Source organism: Malania oleifera, chromosome 9 (assembly GCF_029873635.1).
Source record: "Malania oleifera isolate guangnan ecotype guangnan chromosome 9, ASM2987363v1, whole genome shotgun sequence".
Lineage (NCBI taxonomy): Eukaryota > Viridiplantae > Streptophyta > Magnoliopsida > Santalales > Ximeniaceae > Malania > Malania oleifera.
The window spans coordinates 27,177,114-27,196,641 of record NC_080425.1 but is presented as its reverse complement, the minus strand read 5'-3'; the positions used below and the strand labels follow the sequence as shown (position 1 = coordinate 27,196,641).

Sequence of the window (19,528 nt, the reverse complement as noted above, 5' to 3'; positions counted from 1 at the left end):
ATATTAACAATTACATTAAATTATTGCAACTCAATAATATTTATTTATTTATTTATTTATTTTTTTAGATTACGCACCGGGTATCCACGCGTCCGTTTTACGGTCCACGTGACTAATCCTGCGCCCCTTGAAGTTGACCCCACAATTCTAAAGGGAGGGTAAATTCAGGAGTTCAAGAGCGGAAACGAGTCCGGCAGGGTTTGAACACCTGACCTCGTGAGAGGCACTCCCACAGCCCGCACTACCACTTGAACCACACCTTGGGGGTATAATATTTTTTTTTATTGATATTACAACACAATGATAATGCTACTTTCATTTTATTATTATTTTATTATTTTAAATATAATAATATAATGCTTTCTAATAATATTACTTTCATTTATTATTTTAAATATAATAATATAGTGTGATAATACTATATCATGGGGGCATTTTTATCCAATTTGCCAAAATAATGAAGGCAATTTGGTCCAAAAAATAGGGTTCCCATAGGAATGGGATTCCCAAGAAACTTAGCCATGGGGGAGGGTGGGAGTAGGATGCTCATGTTTTGTGGGAACCCTTTCATTTCCAAGAATTTGAACACTCTTGCTACACCAAATTCCCATGTTTAAACAAATGCAGTAATGAAATGCCATTGGCATTACATTTATGGGGAATCTTGAAAGATGCTGCAAACTAGACACCCCCTTATATAGATGGCAAACCAAATGTGGCATAGGATAATTATCATTGCCAGGCCAATCCAATCTAACACTATTTAGTTGAGGAGTCCTACAAAACCTGAGCTTAGCCTAAGAAGGATCATTCTACTAAGGGGAAGGATTTAGGCTTATTAGCTTGACTATTAGTGTGTCTAGGATTTTAGAATGCAAGGTAAGGCTGCGTGCTTTAGACCCATCATGGTCTGACCCTTCCCTGGATTCCGAGCTTTGTGCATCAAGCTGCCATTTTTTTCTTGCTTATAGCTTGGGTGAGCTCTAGGGAGAAACTATTTCTGGTTCTAGATGTTATATTGGTGGATAATAAGGTTCTTGAGGATGCTAGGAGAAGAAATAGGAAAGGGCTTATTTCTCTATTGGATTTTGAGAAAGCCTATTATCAGGCAAGTTGGAGTATTCTGGATGGTGTTTTTGGTTCAGAGGTGTTTTGATTCTTGCTGGAGAAGTGGATTAGAGATTTTTATGTACTTCTACTTCCTCAATGATTATTAATAGGGAAATATAAAGCTTGGTTTTAGCATCTTGTGGGGTGCCTCAAAGAGATCCATCCTCTCCTCCTCTTTTTTCCTCTCATGGCATATATACTTTTCAAGGTGAATATATAGGAAGATTCTTGGGCACAATAAAGAAAGTTGGTGGTGGGATTAAGATGTCCAAAAAGCTGTAAAAACAAAAAGAATTTGGTACAAAACATGGCAAAAGAGAAACCTTGAAAAGTATAAAGAGGGAAGAGAAGATGCAAAAAAGCCCATTAGTGATACTAATCGTAGAGCTTATGATAATTTATATACTAGGCTAGACATAGAGGAAGGAGACATATAAACTTGCTAGAGCTATAGAAAGAAAGTGCAAAGGTGTAGGTAATGTAAAATGTATAAAGGATGAAAATGATAATGTCTTGGTTAAAGAAGAAGACATAAAAGAGAAGTGGTGAAGATATTTTGGTGAGCTTTTAAATGAAAATACCAAATTGAAAGTTTGAACTTAGAATTGACAAATAAGAAAAAGATTAAAAATATAAGATTTATCCACAAAATTTGAGTCAGTGTAGTAAAGATGGCTTTAAAAAAGATGAGAGGTTGGAAATCTATAGGATTGGATAACATCCCAATTGAAGTTTGGATTGGCTTAGGGGATATTGGAAGTATATGTTAACAAATCTATTCAACACATGTATAAAAACCAAGAAAATGCTGGAAGATTGGAGGAAAAGTATGTTAAATGCCTTTATAAAAAAAGAAAGTGAGACTCAAAATTGTATAACTATAGTAAACTTATGAGTCATATGATGAAATTGTGGGAAAGGGTAATTGAACAAAGAATAAGATTTGACACGAGGGACTCAAAGAATAAACATGGTTTTATGCCTGGGAGGTCGATAACAAAATCTATTCATCTTGTAAGAAGGTTAATGAAAAAGTTTAGGGAAAAGAAGAAGGACTTGCATATTGTTTTTATTGACCTAGAGAAAGCCTATGATAGAGTACCTAGGGAAGTCCTTTGGTGGGTTTTGGAAAAGAAGGGAGTTTGCAATAGATATACTGAGGTCATTAAGGATATGTATGATATAGTAACAACTAGCATTAGGATTGAAATAGAGTCTAGAGAATTTCCAATCACAATAGAGTACATTAAGGTTCTATTTTGATTCTTTGTCTTTTCACTTTAGTAATCGGTGAACTCACTAGGAATATTCAAAATGAGATCCTATGCTGTATATTGTTTGCAGATGATATTGTTCTAATTGATGAAATTAGGAGCGGATTAGAATATACTTTAGAACTATGGAGAACAAATTTAGAGTCTGTTGGTTTTAGGATGAGTAGAAATAAAATAGAATATGTGAAATGTAACTTCAGCCACACAAGGGGGAATACTGGAGAAAAGATTAAACTTGATAAATCAAGAAATTAGTAGCATTAGTAGATTTCGATACCTTGGATCTAAAATAAAAGGAGAGATTGAAGAGAATGTAATTCATAGAGTTAAAGCAAGTTGGGTAAAATGGAGGAGTGCTTTAGGTATGGTGTGTGATCATGGAATACCTTTAAAACTAAAAGGAAAGCTCTATAAACAACTAAAAGAAAAGTTATGCTTTATGGATCAGAATGTTGGCAACTAAGAAACAATATATCCAAAAAGTAAATGTTTCCGAAATGTGGATCCTAAGGTGGATGTGTGATCAGACGTTAAAGGATAAATTGAGGAACAGACATATTCGCAATAAGTTATGGATAGTACCAGTAGAACATAAAAGAGGGACGAATTATAGATGGTTTGGGCATCTAAAATATGGGCCAAGCAGTGCACCCGTGTAGAGTGAGTTACTGTTATTGTTAGTAGAAGGGGCAGTAGTAAACCAAAAATAAATTGAGATGAGATAGCGAGGGAGGATTTAATGGCTCCTAAGCTAGCTGAGGAAAATGTCTTTGATTGTGTGAATTGGTTGAGAAGGATCCATATAGCTGACTCCACCTAGTGGGACTTAAGGCTTCTTGTTGTTGTTGTTGTTTTGGCATATATACTTTGAGACGGATATAGTGCTTGTTGGTAAAGGCTTCCATGGTCAGAGATGATGTTGTTTCACATTTACAATTTGTTGATGACAGCCCTTCTATAGGTTTGTGAGAGTGTCTCATGGTTGAGGGTTCATATGGGTAAAAGTGGGTCAGTAGCCATTTGGTTGAGTCTTAATGTGATTATAGGTTTTGCTTCTTTAGTAGACAATAGGGTGGTTTTTAGTGGTGCTTGTCTTACTTTGGGACTTACTTTTGGGTGGTAATTCTTGCTTGTATGCTTGGTTTTTTTTTGGTTTGTGAGACCTGTGTTTATTAAGGTTTCTAGCATGACTTGGACTGGACCAGTTGGTCCTACCTGGTTTGGCTGGAATCAGTCACCAGTTCAGTCCAGTCAGGCCCTTCAAACCAAATTTATCATGAACCAGTAAAGACCCGGCTGACCCAGTTAGAACTGACTTAAATTGGACTAAAGTAGGGCAACCATGGGTCAAGACAACTCCTTACCACTTAATTAACCCTTTTTGAGAAAAAAAGATATTGAAGGGGCAATGTGCAGCTCTGGGCATTCAAACTCATGTCCCCCGACACACTACCCAAATGACACTGCCAATACCCCAAATTTGTTGTTGCGTCATTATCTAGGAATTATAAAATAAATAGTAAACACAGACCAAATTAAATATAAACTCTCTCATCGAATTAAATTATACTATCTTAATTTAAATAAAAAATTTGGACCAAATATATTTCAAGATTTGCCTGACTTCTAATAATAATAAGTTTAAAAATATTTTTCTATAAAATACAAATTTTATTTTTTAACAACAAAAAATTAAATGATTTAAATTTAAATAATAAAATTGCACCAAATATATTTTAATATTTGTTTGACTTCTAATAATAATAAGTTTTAAGTTTTTTTTTAAATACAAATTTTCCAAGAATGTATTAGTAATTATTTATTTATTTCAGTTGGCTAATAAATGATCAAACAACCGTTTTTTATTATCTTATATTGGTATATAATTAAATTACTTTGATTACCCTTGTGTCTAAGAAATCAAGGTACATTAAGATAGAGGACTTTGGACCCATTAGTCTAGTCTCTACTGTTTATAAGATTATCACCAAAATTCTGAGTGCAGTGCTTGATAAGACCATTTCTATAGCTCGAAGTGCTTTTTTGGGGGGTAGACAGATAGTGGATTCCATTTTGGTGGCTAATGGGGTGGTGGAGGATATTTGAAGGAGGAAGAAAAGGGGATTCTTATTCAGACTGGTTTTTAAGAAGGCTTATGACAAAGTTAGTTGGACAAATTTTTTGTAGGAAAGGGTTTTGGAGAGCGTTGGCGACAGTGTTTAAGGGGTTATTTGTCTAATGTGTGGTTCTTGGTTGTTGTGAATGGGGAACCAAAGTCTTGGTTTAGGGATTCAAGAGGCATTAGACAAGGGGACCCACTCTCCTCTTTTCTGTTTTTCCTAGTAGATGATGTGTTGAGTAGAGTGGTGGATAAGGCTGTGGATCGGGAGCTGGTGAAAGGTTTGGAAGTGCAGAGAGAGGGTGTGGCGGTTTCTCATCTTCATTTTGCAGATGATACTATTTTCTTTCTAGAGGATCATAGGCCTTCTTTCCGATGTATTTTGGGTATCCTCCCTGTCTTTGAGAGGGTGTTGGGGCTTAAAATAATTTTGGGAAAAGTGGTCTAGCAATATTAATATGTCTTTTGAACGTGCTAGGGAGTTAGATTTTGAGGTGGGGTGTGGTCTTTTAGAGTGGCTTTTGACTTACCGAGGGATCCCTTTTAGGGGGCAATCCTAGATCCATGGAATTTTGGAACCCACTGGTGGAAAGAGTGGCCAAGAGGTTCTATGGTTGGAAGGGGGGGCACTCTTTCCCCTTGGGGGCAGAATCACTCTTATTTAGGCTTGTTTATCTAGTATTCCCTTCGATTATTTGTCAATTTTTAAAATTCTAGTGGGGATTGTAGATAAGATTGAGAAAATAATGAGATATTTCTTATGTTCTGAGTTGGAGGTTTTTGGGATCATTTATTTAGGTGGGAGGAGCTCTATAGGTCTAAAATGGAGGGAGGGCTGGGTCTTGGAAATTTGGTGTCTGAAAACATTGCTGTCCTAGCTAAATGATTGTCATTTTCCCTTAGAAGATCATTTCCTTTGGCATAAATTAATTAGAAATAAGCATGGGTTGGGTGTGAATGGGTGGGACACCATTGTGGTGGGGAGGGGTTTTCAGATTCGCTTTTGGAAAGATCTTGGGTTAGGGAAAGGAGTTCTATCCATATCTTATCCTCACCTCCTTTGATTGAGCTCAGGGCAAGATAGTATGATTTCTTTCTTTGTGGTTGATTTTTGTTAGCCCTTTGATTTCTTGGAACTTTCATTTAAGAAGATCTTTAAATGATAGAGAGTTGATGGAACACTCTTCATTGTTGTCGTTATCGAACAATTTTCATCTTTTTTCAGCTAGGGATACTCGGTCTGGTTTTGGATCATTCGGGGGTATAATCTTGTAAATATTTTTCTGAGTTTTTGACCCACTCTTAACTCTTGTTTTCCTCTATTCTCATGTATTTGGATGGCCAAAGATCCTCCGAAGATTAAGCCTTTCATTTGGCTGACTCTGTTTAATAGAATCAATACTAATAATCTGTTGCAAATCAGGAGACCTTTGGAGGCTTTTTCTCGAGATGTTTGTGTGCTTTGTTATATGAATTTTGGGTCGTCTCCTCATTTGTTCTTACATTGTGGTTTTGCTTGGAGTATTATTAAATTATTTGGTGTGTTGGGAGAATCTTGGGTGTGTCCAGTGTTGGTGGAAGGAATGTTGGCTATTTCTTTTGAGGGTTTTAGAAGAAGGAAGTATAGGGCTGCTCTTTGGAAATGTGGAATATTTGCAATGTTGTGGGGTTTATGGTTGGAGCACAATGCACAGTTTTTTTAGGGAAAAAATTGAACAGGCAAGTTGGTTCTGGAGAATATTCATTGCTTGGTGTCTTTTTTAGGGAGTGAGCTTTTCGGAAATTCAGCGAGATGGGAAGAATTTTTTGGTTTGATACTTCAAAGTTTTTTTTTTTTAGTTTTTTATATATATTTTTTTCTGAATTTTTCCAGAATTTTGATGAGAGATGTCTTATTCTCCTCTTTCTAATGAAACCACTTTTTTTTTTCTATTTATATATATATATATATATATACCTTGTCGTGGATTTCTTGGATAAGAAAGAGATTTCTCGATCTATTTCCGTATCACTCATAATATATATAGTAACTCAGGGATCCATTTCAAATGCATATCCCATTTTTGCACAACAAGGTTATGAAAATCCGTGAGAAGCGACTGGTTGTATTGTATGTGCCAATTGCCATTTAGCGAATAAACCCGTTGATATTGAGGTACCACCAATATATATATATATATATATATATATATATATATATAAAATATCATGCTAACATCACCGGTTTGACCACCAGTTTGACCCACTGGTCCAACCGACCTAGTGCCTTTTTCGGGTTGGACACCGTTCCGGGTTTTAAAAACCATGGTTCCTAGGCATCTTGATTGTCGGAAGGGTGGGCGTATTACTTTGATTCAAGCTTCTTTTTGTTTTATTGCTCTTTTATTTTGTCTTGGTTTAAGATTTTGTTTAGGTGGCTACATGGTGAGGGACTGACTTTGGTTGGATGCTAGTGAGAGGACAAATCATTTAAATGGGTTGGGAGGATAGGGGTGGATGTGGGGTTGAATGTTGGTAATTTTGTGTCTAAAAAAATATTTCCTTAGTCGTAAATGGTTGTGGTGATTCCCTTGGAAATTAATTCTCTGTGGCATAATGTGATAAAATATTTGGTTTTTTTGAGAGTGAGTGGGATGCTAATTTTGGCACTAGGGTGGCTTATGAGAGTCTTTGGAAATTCATTTCATAGATTTCTTTTGTACTCTTTTTCTTTGTCAAAATAAAAAGTGGGAGGTGGCTAATTTGTTTTCCCGGATATAGACAATAGGATGGCTCATGGGAGTCTTTGGAAGTTTTCATTTCATAGATTTCTTTCGTATTCTTTCCTTTGGGAGTCTGTGGAGGTAGCTCTTAGGTTCGGTGTTGGGAGGATATATGGTTGGGGTCCTTGAGGGAAGATGTTTTTTTTTTTTTTTTCTCACTTTCTTGTTTCCATAGTTTGTTCGCTTGTCTATTCTACAGAAGGCGCCTATTTATTCTTTCATGGTTGTTGAGGGGAATTACAACAAAACAACAACAACAAAACCAAGCCTTAGTCCCACTAAGTGGGGTCGGCTATATGAATCCTTTTCCGCCAATTTATGCGATCATGGACCATTTCTTTTGATGGATTCAAGGATATTAAATCCTTACTCATCATCTCCTTCCAAGTTATTTTAGGTCTACCCTACCCCTTCTATTGCTCCCATAGTAGTTAAAAGGCGCACCTAGGCGCAAGGCGCAGTGAGGCGATGAGTCTACCGCCTCATACCAAGTGGGGCGAGGCGACCTGCAAGAGGCGACCCCAGGCGAGACGAGGCGCAGTGAAGCGCGAGGCGCAGTGAGGCGCGCCTTGTGTATTTTTAAGCCATTTAAAGGAGAGAAATAGCCCAAGCTAGACTCGTATCCCTCATTCGACTCAAACGAACAGAGCCCTAGCCCCTTTCGACCCTTTGAAGCCTTTCGTGAGTTCGTTTACGAGCCTTTGAACCAGCTGGAAGCCTTCGCGACTTCGTCTTCGAGCTTCGACCAGGATCGTGAGTTCATCTTCGACATTTTGGAGAAGCACGACCTGCGCGACTTCGTTTCGAACCAGCCGGAGCCCTCGCGAGTTCGTCTGCCTGCCTTCGAAGCAGTCGTGAGTTCGTATGACTGCCTTCGAGCACGACGTGAGTTTGTCACGTCGCCTTCAACAGTTCGAACCAGCTGGAGATCGTCTTTAAGCCTTCGAACCTTTGTAAGTCTTCTTCTTCTTCTTCTTCTTCTGCTTGCATCCTGTTGCCTGCTGCTTCTCTTCTTCTTTTTCTTCTGCTGCTGCTGCTGCTGCTGCTTGCGTCCTGCTGCCTGCTGCTTCTCTTCTCTTCTTCTTCTTCTTCTGCTGCTGCTGCTGCTGCTTGCGTCCTGCTGCCTGCTGCTTCTCTTCTTCTTCTTCTTCTTCTTCCTGCTGCATGCTTGCTGCGTGCTGCTGACTGCAGCCTGCTCTTTTTCTTCTTCTTCTTTATATGTAAGCTTACTGTTTTTTAACTTATAATATTTAGTTTAATTAATGTAAGCTTATAAATTATAACTAATAACATAATATTTATTTTTTTTACAGAAATTTAGCTACTGTTTTTTAATTTATAATATTAAGTTTAATTAATGTAAGCTTACAAACTAATACATAATATTTATTTTTTTTACAGAAATTTAGCTACTGTTTTTTAATTTATAATATTTAGTTTAATTAATGTAAGTTTATAAATTATAACTAATACATAATATTTATTCTTTTTATTGAAATTTAGCTACAGTTTTTTAATTTTTTTGGAAATGCATTATGTAAGTCTTAAATTTTAAATATATGATGCATTGTTTTTTCAGTTAGGATACGGGATACCAAGTCTAAAATCTTAAATGGATTCTAGTTCTGGATGTGAGGCCTCGGCAAAGAAAGATCCTGCATGGAAGTATGCACATTTGGAGGATTAAAAAAATAGAAATAATTTGACTTGCAATTTTTGTGCTAAAGTCACAAGGGGAGGAATATTTCGGGCAAAACAACACATTGTCGGAGGATTTCGAAATGTGAAAGAATGCTCTAAGTGCCCTGCTCATGTACGTGAGGAGATTAAAGAGTATATGTTGAAGAAAGATATGGAAAAAGAGGAAAATGAGTTATTGCCCGACTTTGATGATATATATCATTACGGTGAAGATGAAGAAGATGAAGTTCAAAAAATTGACATTCGTGGCAAGAGAGTGCTTACTAGTGATGGAAGTAAAAGATCATACCAATCCAACTTGAAGAAACCAAAAAAGAAGGGGCCTATAGACCTGTTTTTTACTCCCGATCCAAAGAAAGCGGTTCAAGCTAGGAAAGAAGGGAAGATGAAGCAAACATCAATAAATGAAGCGTGCAAGAAAGAACTAAGAAAAAAGGCAATGGGAGATTTTGCTAGGTGGATGTATGATGCTGGGATACCATTTAATGCTGTACGTTTGAGCAGCTTTGCAGTGGCACTTGAATCGATTGGACAATATGGTCCTGGAATAAAGCCACTTAGCTATCATGAAGTGAGAGTTCCTTACCTAAAGGAGGAAGTTAGTCGAATGAAAGAGTTGTTGAAGGTCCATAAGGAGGAATGGACAAAATATGACTGCTCAATTATGTCTGATGGTTGGAGAGATTTGGTTGCTAATAAGGACATAATCAACTTTTTAGTGAACTCTCCAAGGGGATCAGTATTCATCAAGTCTATTGATGCTTCTAATATTGTCAAGAATGCAGATAGAATGTATAGATTACTTGATGAGATGGTAGAGGAAATTGGAGAATCAAATGTGATTCAAGTGGTAACTGACAATGCGTCAAACTATGTTGCAACAGGTAAAAACTTATTTTTAGAACACTTTCTATAGTGTATATATTGTTTATTTTAATATTTTAATGGCTTCATTCCTTGATTTTTCAACAAGGAGATTGTTGGAAGCAAAGAGGCCACATTTATATTGGACACCGTGTGCTGCTCATTGCATTGATTTAATTTTGGAGGATATTGGGAAGATGCCTTCAATTCATGCAACTTTGAAAAGGGCAATTTTTTTGAATGGCTATATCTATAATTGTGTTGGCGTTGTCAACTTGATGAGACAGTTCACTGGTGGAAAGGAGTTACTAAGACCTGCAGTTACAAGATTTGCAACTGCTTTCATCACCCTTCGTTCAATCCATCTTCAAAAGAACAACTTGAGGAAGATGTTTACTTCTGAAGATTGGAATACTACTAAATGGGCAAAGGAGGCGGCTGGCAAAAGAGCAGCTACTATTGTTTTGATGCCTACCTTTTGGAGTACCATCGTCTATGCTCTTAAGTTAACAGGTCTACTTGTTCGTGTACTCTGTTTGGTTGATGGGGAAAAGAAGCCTGCAATGGGATACATTTATGAAGCGATAGGGTTAAGGAAGCCATAGCTAAGGCTTTTGGTGAGAGAGAGGATAAATTCAAGGAGGCATTTGAAATTATTGATACGAGGTGGGGATGCCAACTCCATCAACCGTTGCATGTAGCTGCACACTACTTGAATCCAGAATTTTTCTATTTAAACCCCAACATTTTGCAAGATGAAGAAATTATGACGGGTTTGTACAAATGTATTGCAAGGTTACTGTCAACTATTGAAATGCAAGATAAAGTTTCAAATGAGTTGGAAAAATACAATGCCGCTAGTGGCGTCTTTGGAATTAGTTTGGTAGTGAGACAAAGGAAGACAAAAGCACTAGGTAAAGTGGCATTTGTACTTCCTCTTTATTTTTGAAAATTATTTTTGCTATTTACCTAGTAGGTATTCATTTAAATTTTTTTTTATAACAGCGCAATGGTGGATGGCATATGGATCAACAACTCCAAACTTGCAAAAGTTTGCTGTGAAAATTCTTGGCCTCACGTGTAGTGCTACCGGCTGCGAAAGAAATTGGAGCATATTCCAACATGTAAGTCATTAGTATATCATGGATTAATTATTAAAGAACAAGAACTACCAATCTACTGCTTTTTAGAATCATTATTAACCATATTACTTTAAACTTTTTGTAGCTTCATAGCAAAAGGAGAAATAGGCTATCCCAGCAACGCTTGAATGATTTGGTATTTGTGAAATATAATCGAACTCTGAGGCATCGATACGACAAACGTGACACCTTTGATCCCATCCTCCTAAAGGACATTGATGATAGTGATGAGTGGTTGATTGGTAGGATGGATGGTGATTCTAATGAGGATGATGAACTTGTGTTTGAAGATGATAATTTGACTTGGGATTCTGTTGCTAGAGCTGCTGGACTAAATAACCCCCCGCATCACACTAGATGAATAATAAGTACAAATATGCCATCATTGTCTAGAGGAAGAGGAAGGGCTTCATCTAGTAGTGCAACCAGTGCTAGGGGTCGGACCACAATGTTGGAACTTGTAGATGAGGATGAAATCCAAGTGGATAGTGTAGAGGAGACGGAAGAGGAAAAAGATGTTGGAGAAAACAGTTCGGATGATGAAGAGGAAGATGATGATATCTTCGCCGACTTAGTTGATGATGAGTGATGAGTGATGATTGAGGAGGATTTTTAGATTTTATATTTTGAAATCTTTTATTGTACTCTTTTCTTTTGATGTTGAATTGTTGATGCTTTTGGGTTTCGTCTTGGCAATTTTATTAAATTTCCAATTTTGTTATTGAATGTTTTGGCATTTTAAATTCTAATATCACTAGATATTCATATGTTCATATATAAATTACCCCAAATAGATATTTTACACCATTTAAATAATTGTGCGCCTCACCTTCGCGAGGCGCGCGCCTTTGCCTCGTGCCTCACGCCTCGGCTTCAAAGACCCTTTGCGCCTCGGCTCGCCTCGCGCCTCTGACTACTATGATTGCCCCCCACAATAACTAAGTCACTCTTCCTCACAGGTGCACTATTTGGCTTACGTTGCAAGTGTCCATACCATATGAGTCGTCCCTCCCTTATCTTATCTTCTATAGGAGCTACACCTAACTTACCACGAATATGTTCATTCCTTAATTCATCTTTCAATGTTATACCACTCATCCATCTAAGTATCCTCATCTCGGCAACTTTTACTTTTTAGATATTATGTTTCTTCGTCGCCCAACATATATATATATATGTGTGTGTGTGTGTGTGTGTGTGTGTGTGTGTGTGTGATATATATTTTTTGATTTTCAATTTTGTAGGAACATGAATAATAAGAAGGCTGCTAAACTCTCTTTTGTAGAGAGTCATTTGGATTCTTTTTGTCTTTGTAGTAAAGGGATTCTAAGGTGTTTGGACTTTGGATGCTTTTGTAGTATTTTCTTCTTAGCCCTATTCTCATCCGTCCATCTATTCCCTTACTTCTTGTCAATTGTATTTGCAGAGCTAAGTTTCCTGTCGATGTTTAAGGCTTTGTTTGGTTGATTGCCCTTAGAATTTAGACTAACGATATCTACTGCAGATTAGGAGGCCCCGTAAGGCTTTATCTATTGATAGCTGTGTGATGTTTTTTGGCAGTGTTGAGTCACATTTTCACCCATCTTTGAATTGTCCCAGGGCGTGAAGTTTGTGGAATTGGTTATTTGATTAGTTCAGTTAAAGTTGAGTGTATCCAGATTCTTTGGAGTCTTTCTTGTTGGTTTCTTTTAGATGTTTTGGTAAGTAGAAGGATGCTAGCAAGTTGTTGATTCGGGCAGTATTTGCAGCGCTTTTGCACATTTTGGTCAGAGAAGAATGGTCCTATTTTTATGTTTGCTCCAATGTTTTAAAAGGCACAATCAAGGTTCGCCCCGGGACAAGATGTGCCTAAAAGCGCCCTGAGGCTGTCTAAATTACCAAAGTCCTGAAAGGTGAACACACATTGTATCAATGCTTATGAAATCATGGAAAATGTTCACTTTTTGTGCTTTTTATCTTGAGGCTTATGTCTTATGAGTTTTTGAATTTTAATTCAGATTTGGTTAGTAAATTAGGGCCATCACAATTTAGTCAGATGTTTATATGAAAAGATTGAGGAATGTTCTAATCTAAGTGAATCTCTTAAGTCCTAATCCTAAACCTTTCCAAAACAATTAAGCGTTAGATTTTCGATCATGGACACAACTTGAATTTTGCAATGTTATGATTATCACTTAGCATGGCTTATTTGAGTGAATTTGAGGCACTATGGTGTATGCTTCGAATGACCAACTAGTAGTTTATAATTGTACTTGGGTTTGCCTTTTTTTTTTTTTTTCCAATTTATTTTTTGTAATTTCCTGTTTTTTATTATTATTTTTCAATATATATGCAGTATATTCATGTGCTTTATAGTTTATATTCACATAAAGTGCCCAAAAAGGATTACACCTTAAGACCTTGAGGCTTACACTTTACCTCATTATGGTCAGAATGTCTGGCATCACACTTTAGCCTCTTACTACACTGGCTTGCTCTTTGCCTTCACAGTTTCTTTGTGAGATGGTTGTTTTTGTCACTTCTCAGTTGCCTTATTCAGCTGGTTGTTTTAGAGGAATGTGTTTTTCAGACACTTCCGTGGGATTGATTGGAACTATTAGCATTATTTTTTTGTCTTTTTCGTTGCTTTTCCTTTTTCTTGCTCTTTTTCTTTTCTTTTCTTTTCTCCTAGGAGGATGCCTTATCCTATTTGCAATTCTCTTCTTCTCTCAATATATTTTCATTCTATAAAAAAAATCCTATCTAAGTGTATATATTTTTTTCATACTTGCAGGCTTATGTAGATTCAAGTGTTATTATGGGCCAGACTGGACTGTTTCAGAAAGATGTTGAGAAGTATGGAGGGATTGAATACATGAAATGTACTCCAGAGAATGGTTTCTTTCCTGATTTATCCACAGTTTCTCAAACAGACATCATATTTTTCTGTTCACCAAATAATCCTACTGGTTCTGCTGCAACAAGGGCACAACTGACCCAACTGGTACAGTTTGCCAAGGATAATGGGTCAATTATAGTCTACGATTCTGCATATGCCATGTACATGTCTGATGACAATCCTCGGTCTATTTTTGAAATACCTGGAGCAAAAGAGGTATGTGTGGTCCATGCATATTGTGGTTTCTTTTGTTCATTTGTGCTTTTAAATTGTTTGTGTTTTATCCTCTTGCATTTGACAGTTTGATCCTGTGTGTTGCTCTGATGGGGCCATGGGGGTAATACTTGTATCCTAGGATACTTCTAGTTTGACTGTTCTCCTCGCATAATCTATTATTTTCCTTAAATAAGTATATTCATTCTACTCAATTTTTATTCTGTTTTGGGGAATCTCTATGATTATTATAAGTGTTATAAGCAATCTGGTGCGCATGATTGTGTGATATGGTCATTCAGAACATCAGTTGCCTTTCTCAATTGGAGAATTCATGGATGCTTAAGTAAAATTGATTACTTGTTGAACACCTGCTTGGGAGGTCCAGGGAAATGAAACAATTTGATGCAGTTTGTGTAATGAAAGAAAATCAGCACTAGGAGTTAGGGGTGTACACGGTTCAGTTTGGTTCGGTTTTGACCAAAACCGGTAACCGAACCGAAAAATTGGTTTTCACAATCTAAAACCGTTACTAAACCGTACACCGACGGTTTTAAATAACCGTAAACTGAATTTTTGCAGTTCGGTTCAGATCAAACTCTGTTTTTGAGGTTTAAAAAAATTGAAATAAAAGAACTGAAGCCCAAGAGAGCCCGGCCCTAAATAAAGCCCATCTGAAAGTAGACAAGGCCCAACGGTGGCCCATCCTCACGATGTGAATGGTGGGCTTACCGCTTACTTAACGCAATGAATCAATGAGGCTAGATGGACATTTATATGGGAAGGGAGGGAGGTTCTATTCTTCCCCCAACCAATGTGGGACAAATAATCGACCTGATCAGTGATCACTGATCAGGCCTAAACAATCATAGAAACATTTCCACGAAAACAAATGTTTCTCACTGGGAGAAGGGCTTAAATGCTCAGGCAAAATTGTCAGTGTTTAGCCCGAGATCATCGCAGCACTAACAATTATCATAGGATAATAAAATTTGCTTCAACATTCTGATAAAAAACCAGGCCCCTTAGAAGTCCAGCCCCACGTCTAAACCAGGCAATTCACACGAGAGAAATTTAATAAAAAATGAGAGAATTTGTATTTGCTTGAGGCAAACATCCAAATCACTGATGTAAAATACACTAAAGAAGCAGCAATTTCAGAATGCAACGAAACAAACTGCACATATAAAAAATAAGAGTTCTGAAGGGGAAAATTTGCAGTGAACAAAAAAAAGAGCCAGATCTAGCATGAACAGAGAGGCGAAGAGGAGACCATAGCCACATCAAAACTTTAAAAAACAGAGAAGATCATCAGGAAAGCAGAGTCGTTGCGAGGAAATTAACACCCGGGGGGATTTAATCAACAAAAACGGAGGGGATCGAGGAGAAATTGAACAAAAAACAGAACTAGAAAGCGAAAATATAGGTGAAATGGGAGGTATGAAGAGAATGCGATGGAATTTACCTTTGTTCTTGGAAAGAATTTGGAGACCGAAGACGGAAGGTGTGGGCGCTGGTTGGTGTGGGCGTGGGCGTGAGCGTCAGCGTTGGGCTGGGAGGGAATGGGAGGTCTTCTGAGGGCGCCGCACGGCAGCTACCAGCCTACCAGGAAGGAGAAGGATCATGACTGCTGCATGAGTGAGTGTCTTTTCAGTCTTCCCAATATCCGAGTCCTCAACCCAATAGTCGGCTCTTCCACTCCACCAAACGGAAAACACCTCCCACATTGCCAAAATGGGGAGCATGAATCTCATGCATCTTATATAAAATCCTTTCCCACTCCCTTAAAAGTTTGACTTTCCAGATTTAAAATAATTATTTTAAAAGTATAACTGAAATTCGGTTTTTTATAAATTCAAAACCGAAACCGAAGACCGAAACCGAAATACCGAACCGAAGTGTCAAATGGTTTGGTTTCGGTCCGGTTCTCGGTTTTTCGGTAAATTTTGTACACCCCTACTAGGATTTGGAATGTGTTACTGGGTAGCAAAGTAGGATCCTCCCACTCAGGAATGCTGTGGTGAAGATAGAAATTGTCAGTATGAGTCCTTGACATTTTCAGATCATGGGAGAATTCTGATCAGGTCAGAACTGACAAATAAGTGGGAGGGAAAGTGTGCTGAGTTCTCATTATCTGGACTCAAATATATAGGTATAGGTATACGTTGTATGACAGCCCTTGGTCGTTAAGTTCTCATAGAAAAAATGGCTATTATTGAATGCAGCTGTCTCAGACTTCTCTGCAAGAAAACCCAGACCTGTATACTGAACTTTGAAAATAAAAAAATTGACTCTGGGAAATGAAAAGTACTTGAATGGTCATAATTATGACCCCTAGAGAGCATTGACTCTCACAAATCTAGGCAGACAGTGAATCGCACTAGAAAGATTAATTCTGAAAGCCTGAATGAGCACTCTGTACGTGTACTTTCTTAAAGTTTTCTTCACATATCCATGAATTTTCTGCATCTGGTTTCTCTTCCCTCTATGCAAGGAAGCAGTAACAAGCCTGTCCTTTGCCCAGGAAATTTCTTGCTGCTCCTCTGAAGAACTTTATTCCTTCCCCTCGCTTTAGGTTATCTAGCTCTTGAGCCATGGAACGTTCAAATATCATGAACATTAAAGGTTGGAGAGATTTAAAGGCCGTTAGGAAGCTCCAACTCATAAGCATTTGATGCAGTTTTTAATTGGTCCCTTTACCTAGCTGTGTGTCATAGGCCGAACACTTAAACCTTAGCGTAAGGGCTGTGCAGTAGTAGCTGTGGCATGCAAAGCTTGAACCAGTTAGCCCAAGGCTAATTGCTTATCTATGAACAGTAAGCAAAGCATGTAGGAAAAAGGTGAATCACATGGTGGAAAGCAAAGAGAGTGGTTCATTTCTTTACACCTTTATAGAAAATGTGTTCTTAGAGAGGGATGCAGAGTGGGCTAAATATAGACACGATGCTAGTGAGCTGATGAACACTTAGCCATCTTGAAGGAGCTTTCTAAGAAATTATGACTTTTCCACAAGGAAACATCATACTTTACTCCCTAAACTTGGTGAATGGGTACAAGAAAAGCTGTCTTAGGCAAGAATGAGGCTTTGTACAATCTTGGCTCATGATGTTGTGCCTTTGGGGGTTAATCCAAGCCCTACAACTTTGTATTTCTGAGTGCGGATGTATGACAAGGCGTTTAAGAGGTTGGATGGTTTTAGGGAGGCTCTATTCAATTTAGGGATTTGTGTTACTCTCATTCAAGCTTGCTGTTCTTCTATTTCCTTGTACTATTTGTCTTCATTTAGAATTGTCATGCCCGTGGCTCATGAGCTAGAAAAATTATTGAGGGATTTCTTGTGGTCTTGGGTAAGGGAAACGTGTAGAGATCACCTTGTGACTTGGGATATGGATTGTAAATCTGAAGTAAGGAGGCATCTGGGTAATTAGGTGTCCAAAAACATTTCCTTGGAGGGAAATGATTATTGCTATTTCCTTGAGTGCCTAACTCCCTTTGGCATAAGGTCATTCATAGTGAGTATGAGTTTCTATAGAAATGGTTGGGTGCTTTGGATGGAGGAAAAGTCACCTATGGGGGCCCTTGGAAATTTGGTTCTTAGATCTATTAGCTTGTTTTCTCCTTAATGTGCATAATAAAAAAATTGGGAATGGGGAGAGGGCTTGTTTCTAGGAAGATGCACCTTTGTTTTGAGCTCCCCCTCTCCCCCCTGTTAATTATTATTCTGTCTACTCTACATAATGCTTAAATTTTATGATTTCTTTCTTACATAAGGGAATGTGGGGTCATGGTGTCTTTATTCTGATAAGAATTTGAATGAGTGAGAGGCTGATGGCTTGATTCTTTTGTTGTATGTTTTAGTTTTAGTTTTTTTTCCCTATGTTTTTTTGGAAGGTGTGGCAGTATTTGAGCCTTGGCTGCTTGTGGAAATTTTCTTTTGTCTTTGTTCAATCATTTGATTGATGCTCCTAATGTATTTCTATTACTTAGCATTTTTTATTTGGAAAACTTAGGGCCTCTTTGGTATCGTTGTTGTTTCCCATTTCTTGTTTTTGTTTCTCTATAGTGAAAAAACAGATTATAAAAATGTGTTTGTTTTTGTTGTCAGTTTTCTGTTTCTATTGTTGGTTTTTAGCTGTTTGCCAAAAAACTAAAAACCAGATTTTATGGTTTTCAGTTGTTTTGACAACCTGTTGCCGGAAATTTTAAAATCCAGAAATTGTAATTTTAGATTAAATTATTCATTTTATACACTTTTAAATTAAAATCAAAATTAAAAAATCACATATATTTAAATATAATTAAAATAAAAATATACATAATTTTAAGAAATAATAATAAAGCCAATTACCAAATACTTTTACCATCTTTCAATTGTCATGTCTAATAAAATTTTTATTGTATAGTAAACTTTGAAAGTAGAACAATTAAGTAAAATAATTATAATAAATTTTATTTTTATTAATTACTTTTTTTAATGTGTATTATTTGTAAGTTTGTTGTTTTAATCATTTATTTTTATAATATTTTGATTTAAAGATGAAAATTAGCCTTTTAAAATTAAAATTTTAATTTGTATCAGTTTTATAAATGCTAACCAAACAGGTTGCTGATTTCTAGTTTTTAGTTTCTGTTTCTGGTTTTTTGGTTTTTGTTTCTCTAATTTTTGATAGTGATACCACGGCCCCTTAGGTTGCCTTAATGATAAGGGCTTTTATGTGGCTTGTGATTCTATATAGGATGAATACTAATGACTTGCTTTAGAGAACAAGATCAAATAAAGTACTCTCCCGATGTGTGTTCTATGCTATTAGAGTGGGGAGAGTTGTTTGCATTTGTTCCTTCTCCTAGAGTATTTGGAATAGTCTGTTTGGTGTTATTGGGGAGCATTGGGCCTTATTCCTTGGATGGTTTATGCCTTCTTTACATTTGTCCCACCCTGGTTTTAAATTTACAGTGAGTCCATGATTGCAGTGTAACAATTGCAGCCGTTGTAGATGTTGTGTAACTAGTAACTGTGAATTCATTTTTTGCGTTAACAAACTTGTTAAGAAACATAAAAACTCGCATGTTTTGGTCATCCCAATATCCTATATACCAGTGCTTTTTAAAATGATTTTTAGTAAATTTTAATCAATAAGCATTATCACACGGTCTACAAAGAAGTCCGGTCAAATTTCGAAAAGCTTCTGCAAGATGAACGAATAAAGTTCTGTGCTTTGGAATTGGAAACTTATCATCCTTAATGAAGGCATTTAGGGGCTTATAATCAATCACCAATCTCTTTTTTCCCCTGACCTTTTCTGAATGTTTTTCCACATAGAAGGCTTGACATGCCCAAGGAGAGTCTGTGGGCTCAATAAGGCCTTGCTTAAGCAACTGCTTACATTCGTCTCGTGCCATTTTCAGATCTGAGGGTGTCATACCCGGATGAGAGGCTTTTGTTGGATTTACATCCTCATTGAGCT

At 37.1% G+C, this 19,528-nt stretch overlaps 2 protein-coding genes across 2 annotated transcripts in view; both read left to right on the top strand.

The window, feature by feature from the left end:
• The window catches only part of LOC131163989 (LL-diaminopimelate aminotransferase, chloroplastic), a 41,010-nt gene that overhangs the window by 14,396 nt on the left and 7,086 nt on the right, over positions 1-19,528 (top strand). Inside the window, exon 8 of the mRNA XM_058120856.1 lies at positions 13,746-14,066. Coding sequence (XP_057976839.1) covers positions 13,746-14,066 — 321 coding nt within the window. The remainder of the gene's footprint in view (positions 1-13,745; positions 14,067-19,528) is intronic.
• On the top strand, positions 10,840-11,684 carry LOC131163990 (uncharacterized). Its single transcript, XM_058120857.1, has 2 exons — positions 10,840-10,954; positions 11,058-11,684. The coding sequence occupies exons 1-2, from the start codon at positions 10,847-10,849 to the stop codon at positions 11,331-11,333; spliced, it is 384 nt and encodes a 127-aa protein (XP_057976840.1). The 5' UTR covers positions 10,840-10,846; the 3' UTR covers positions 11,334-11,684.

What these genes read in the sequence shown, in the direction of transcription:
- LOC131163990 (XM_058120857.1), top strand. Translation starts at nt 10,847, where the DNA reads ATGGCATATGGATCAACAACTCCAAACTTGCAAAAGTTTGCTGTGAAA. An exon ending in ATTGGAGCATATTCCAACAT is followed by an intron (nt 10,955 to 11,057) that starts GTAAGTCATTAG and finishes AACTTTTTGTAG; the next exon opens with CTTCATAGCAAAAGGAGAAA.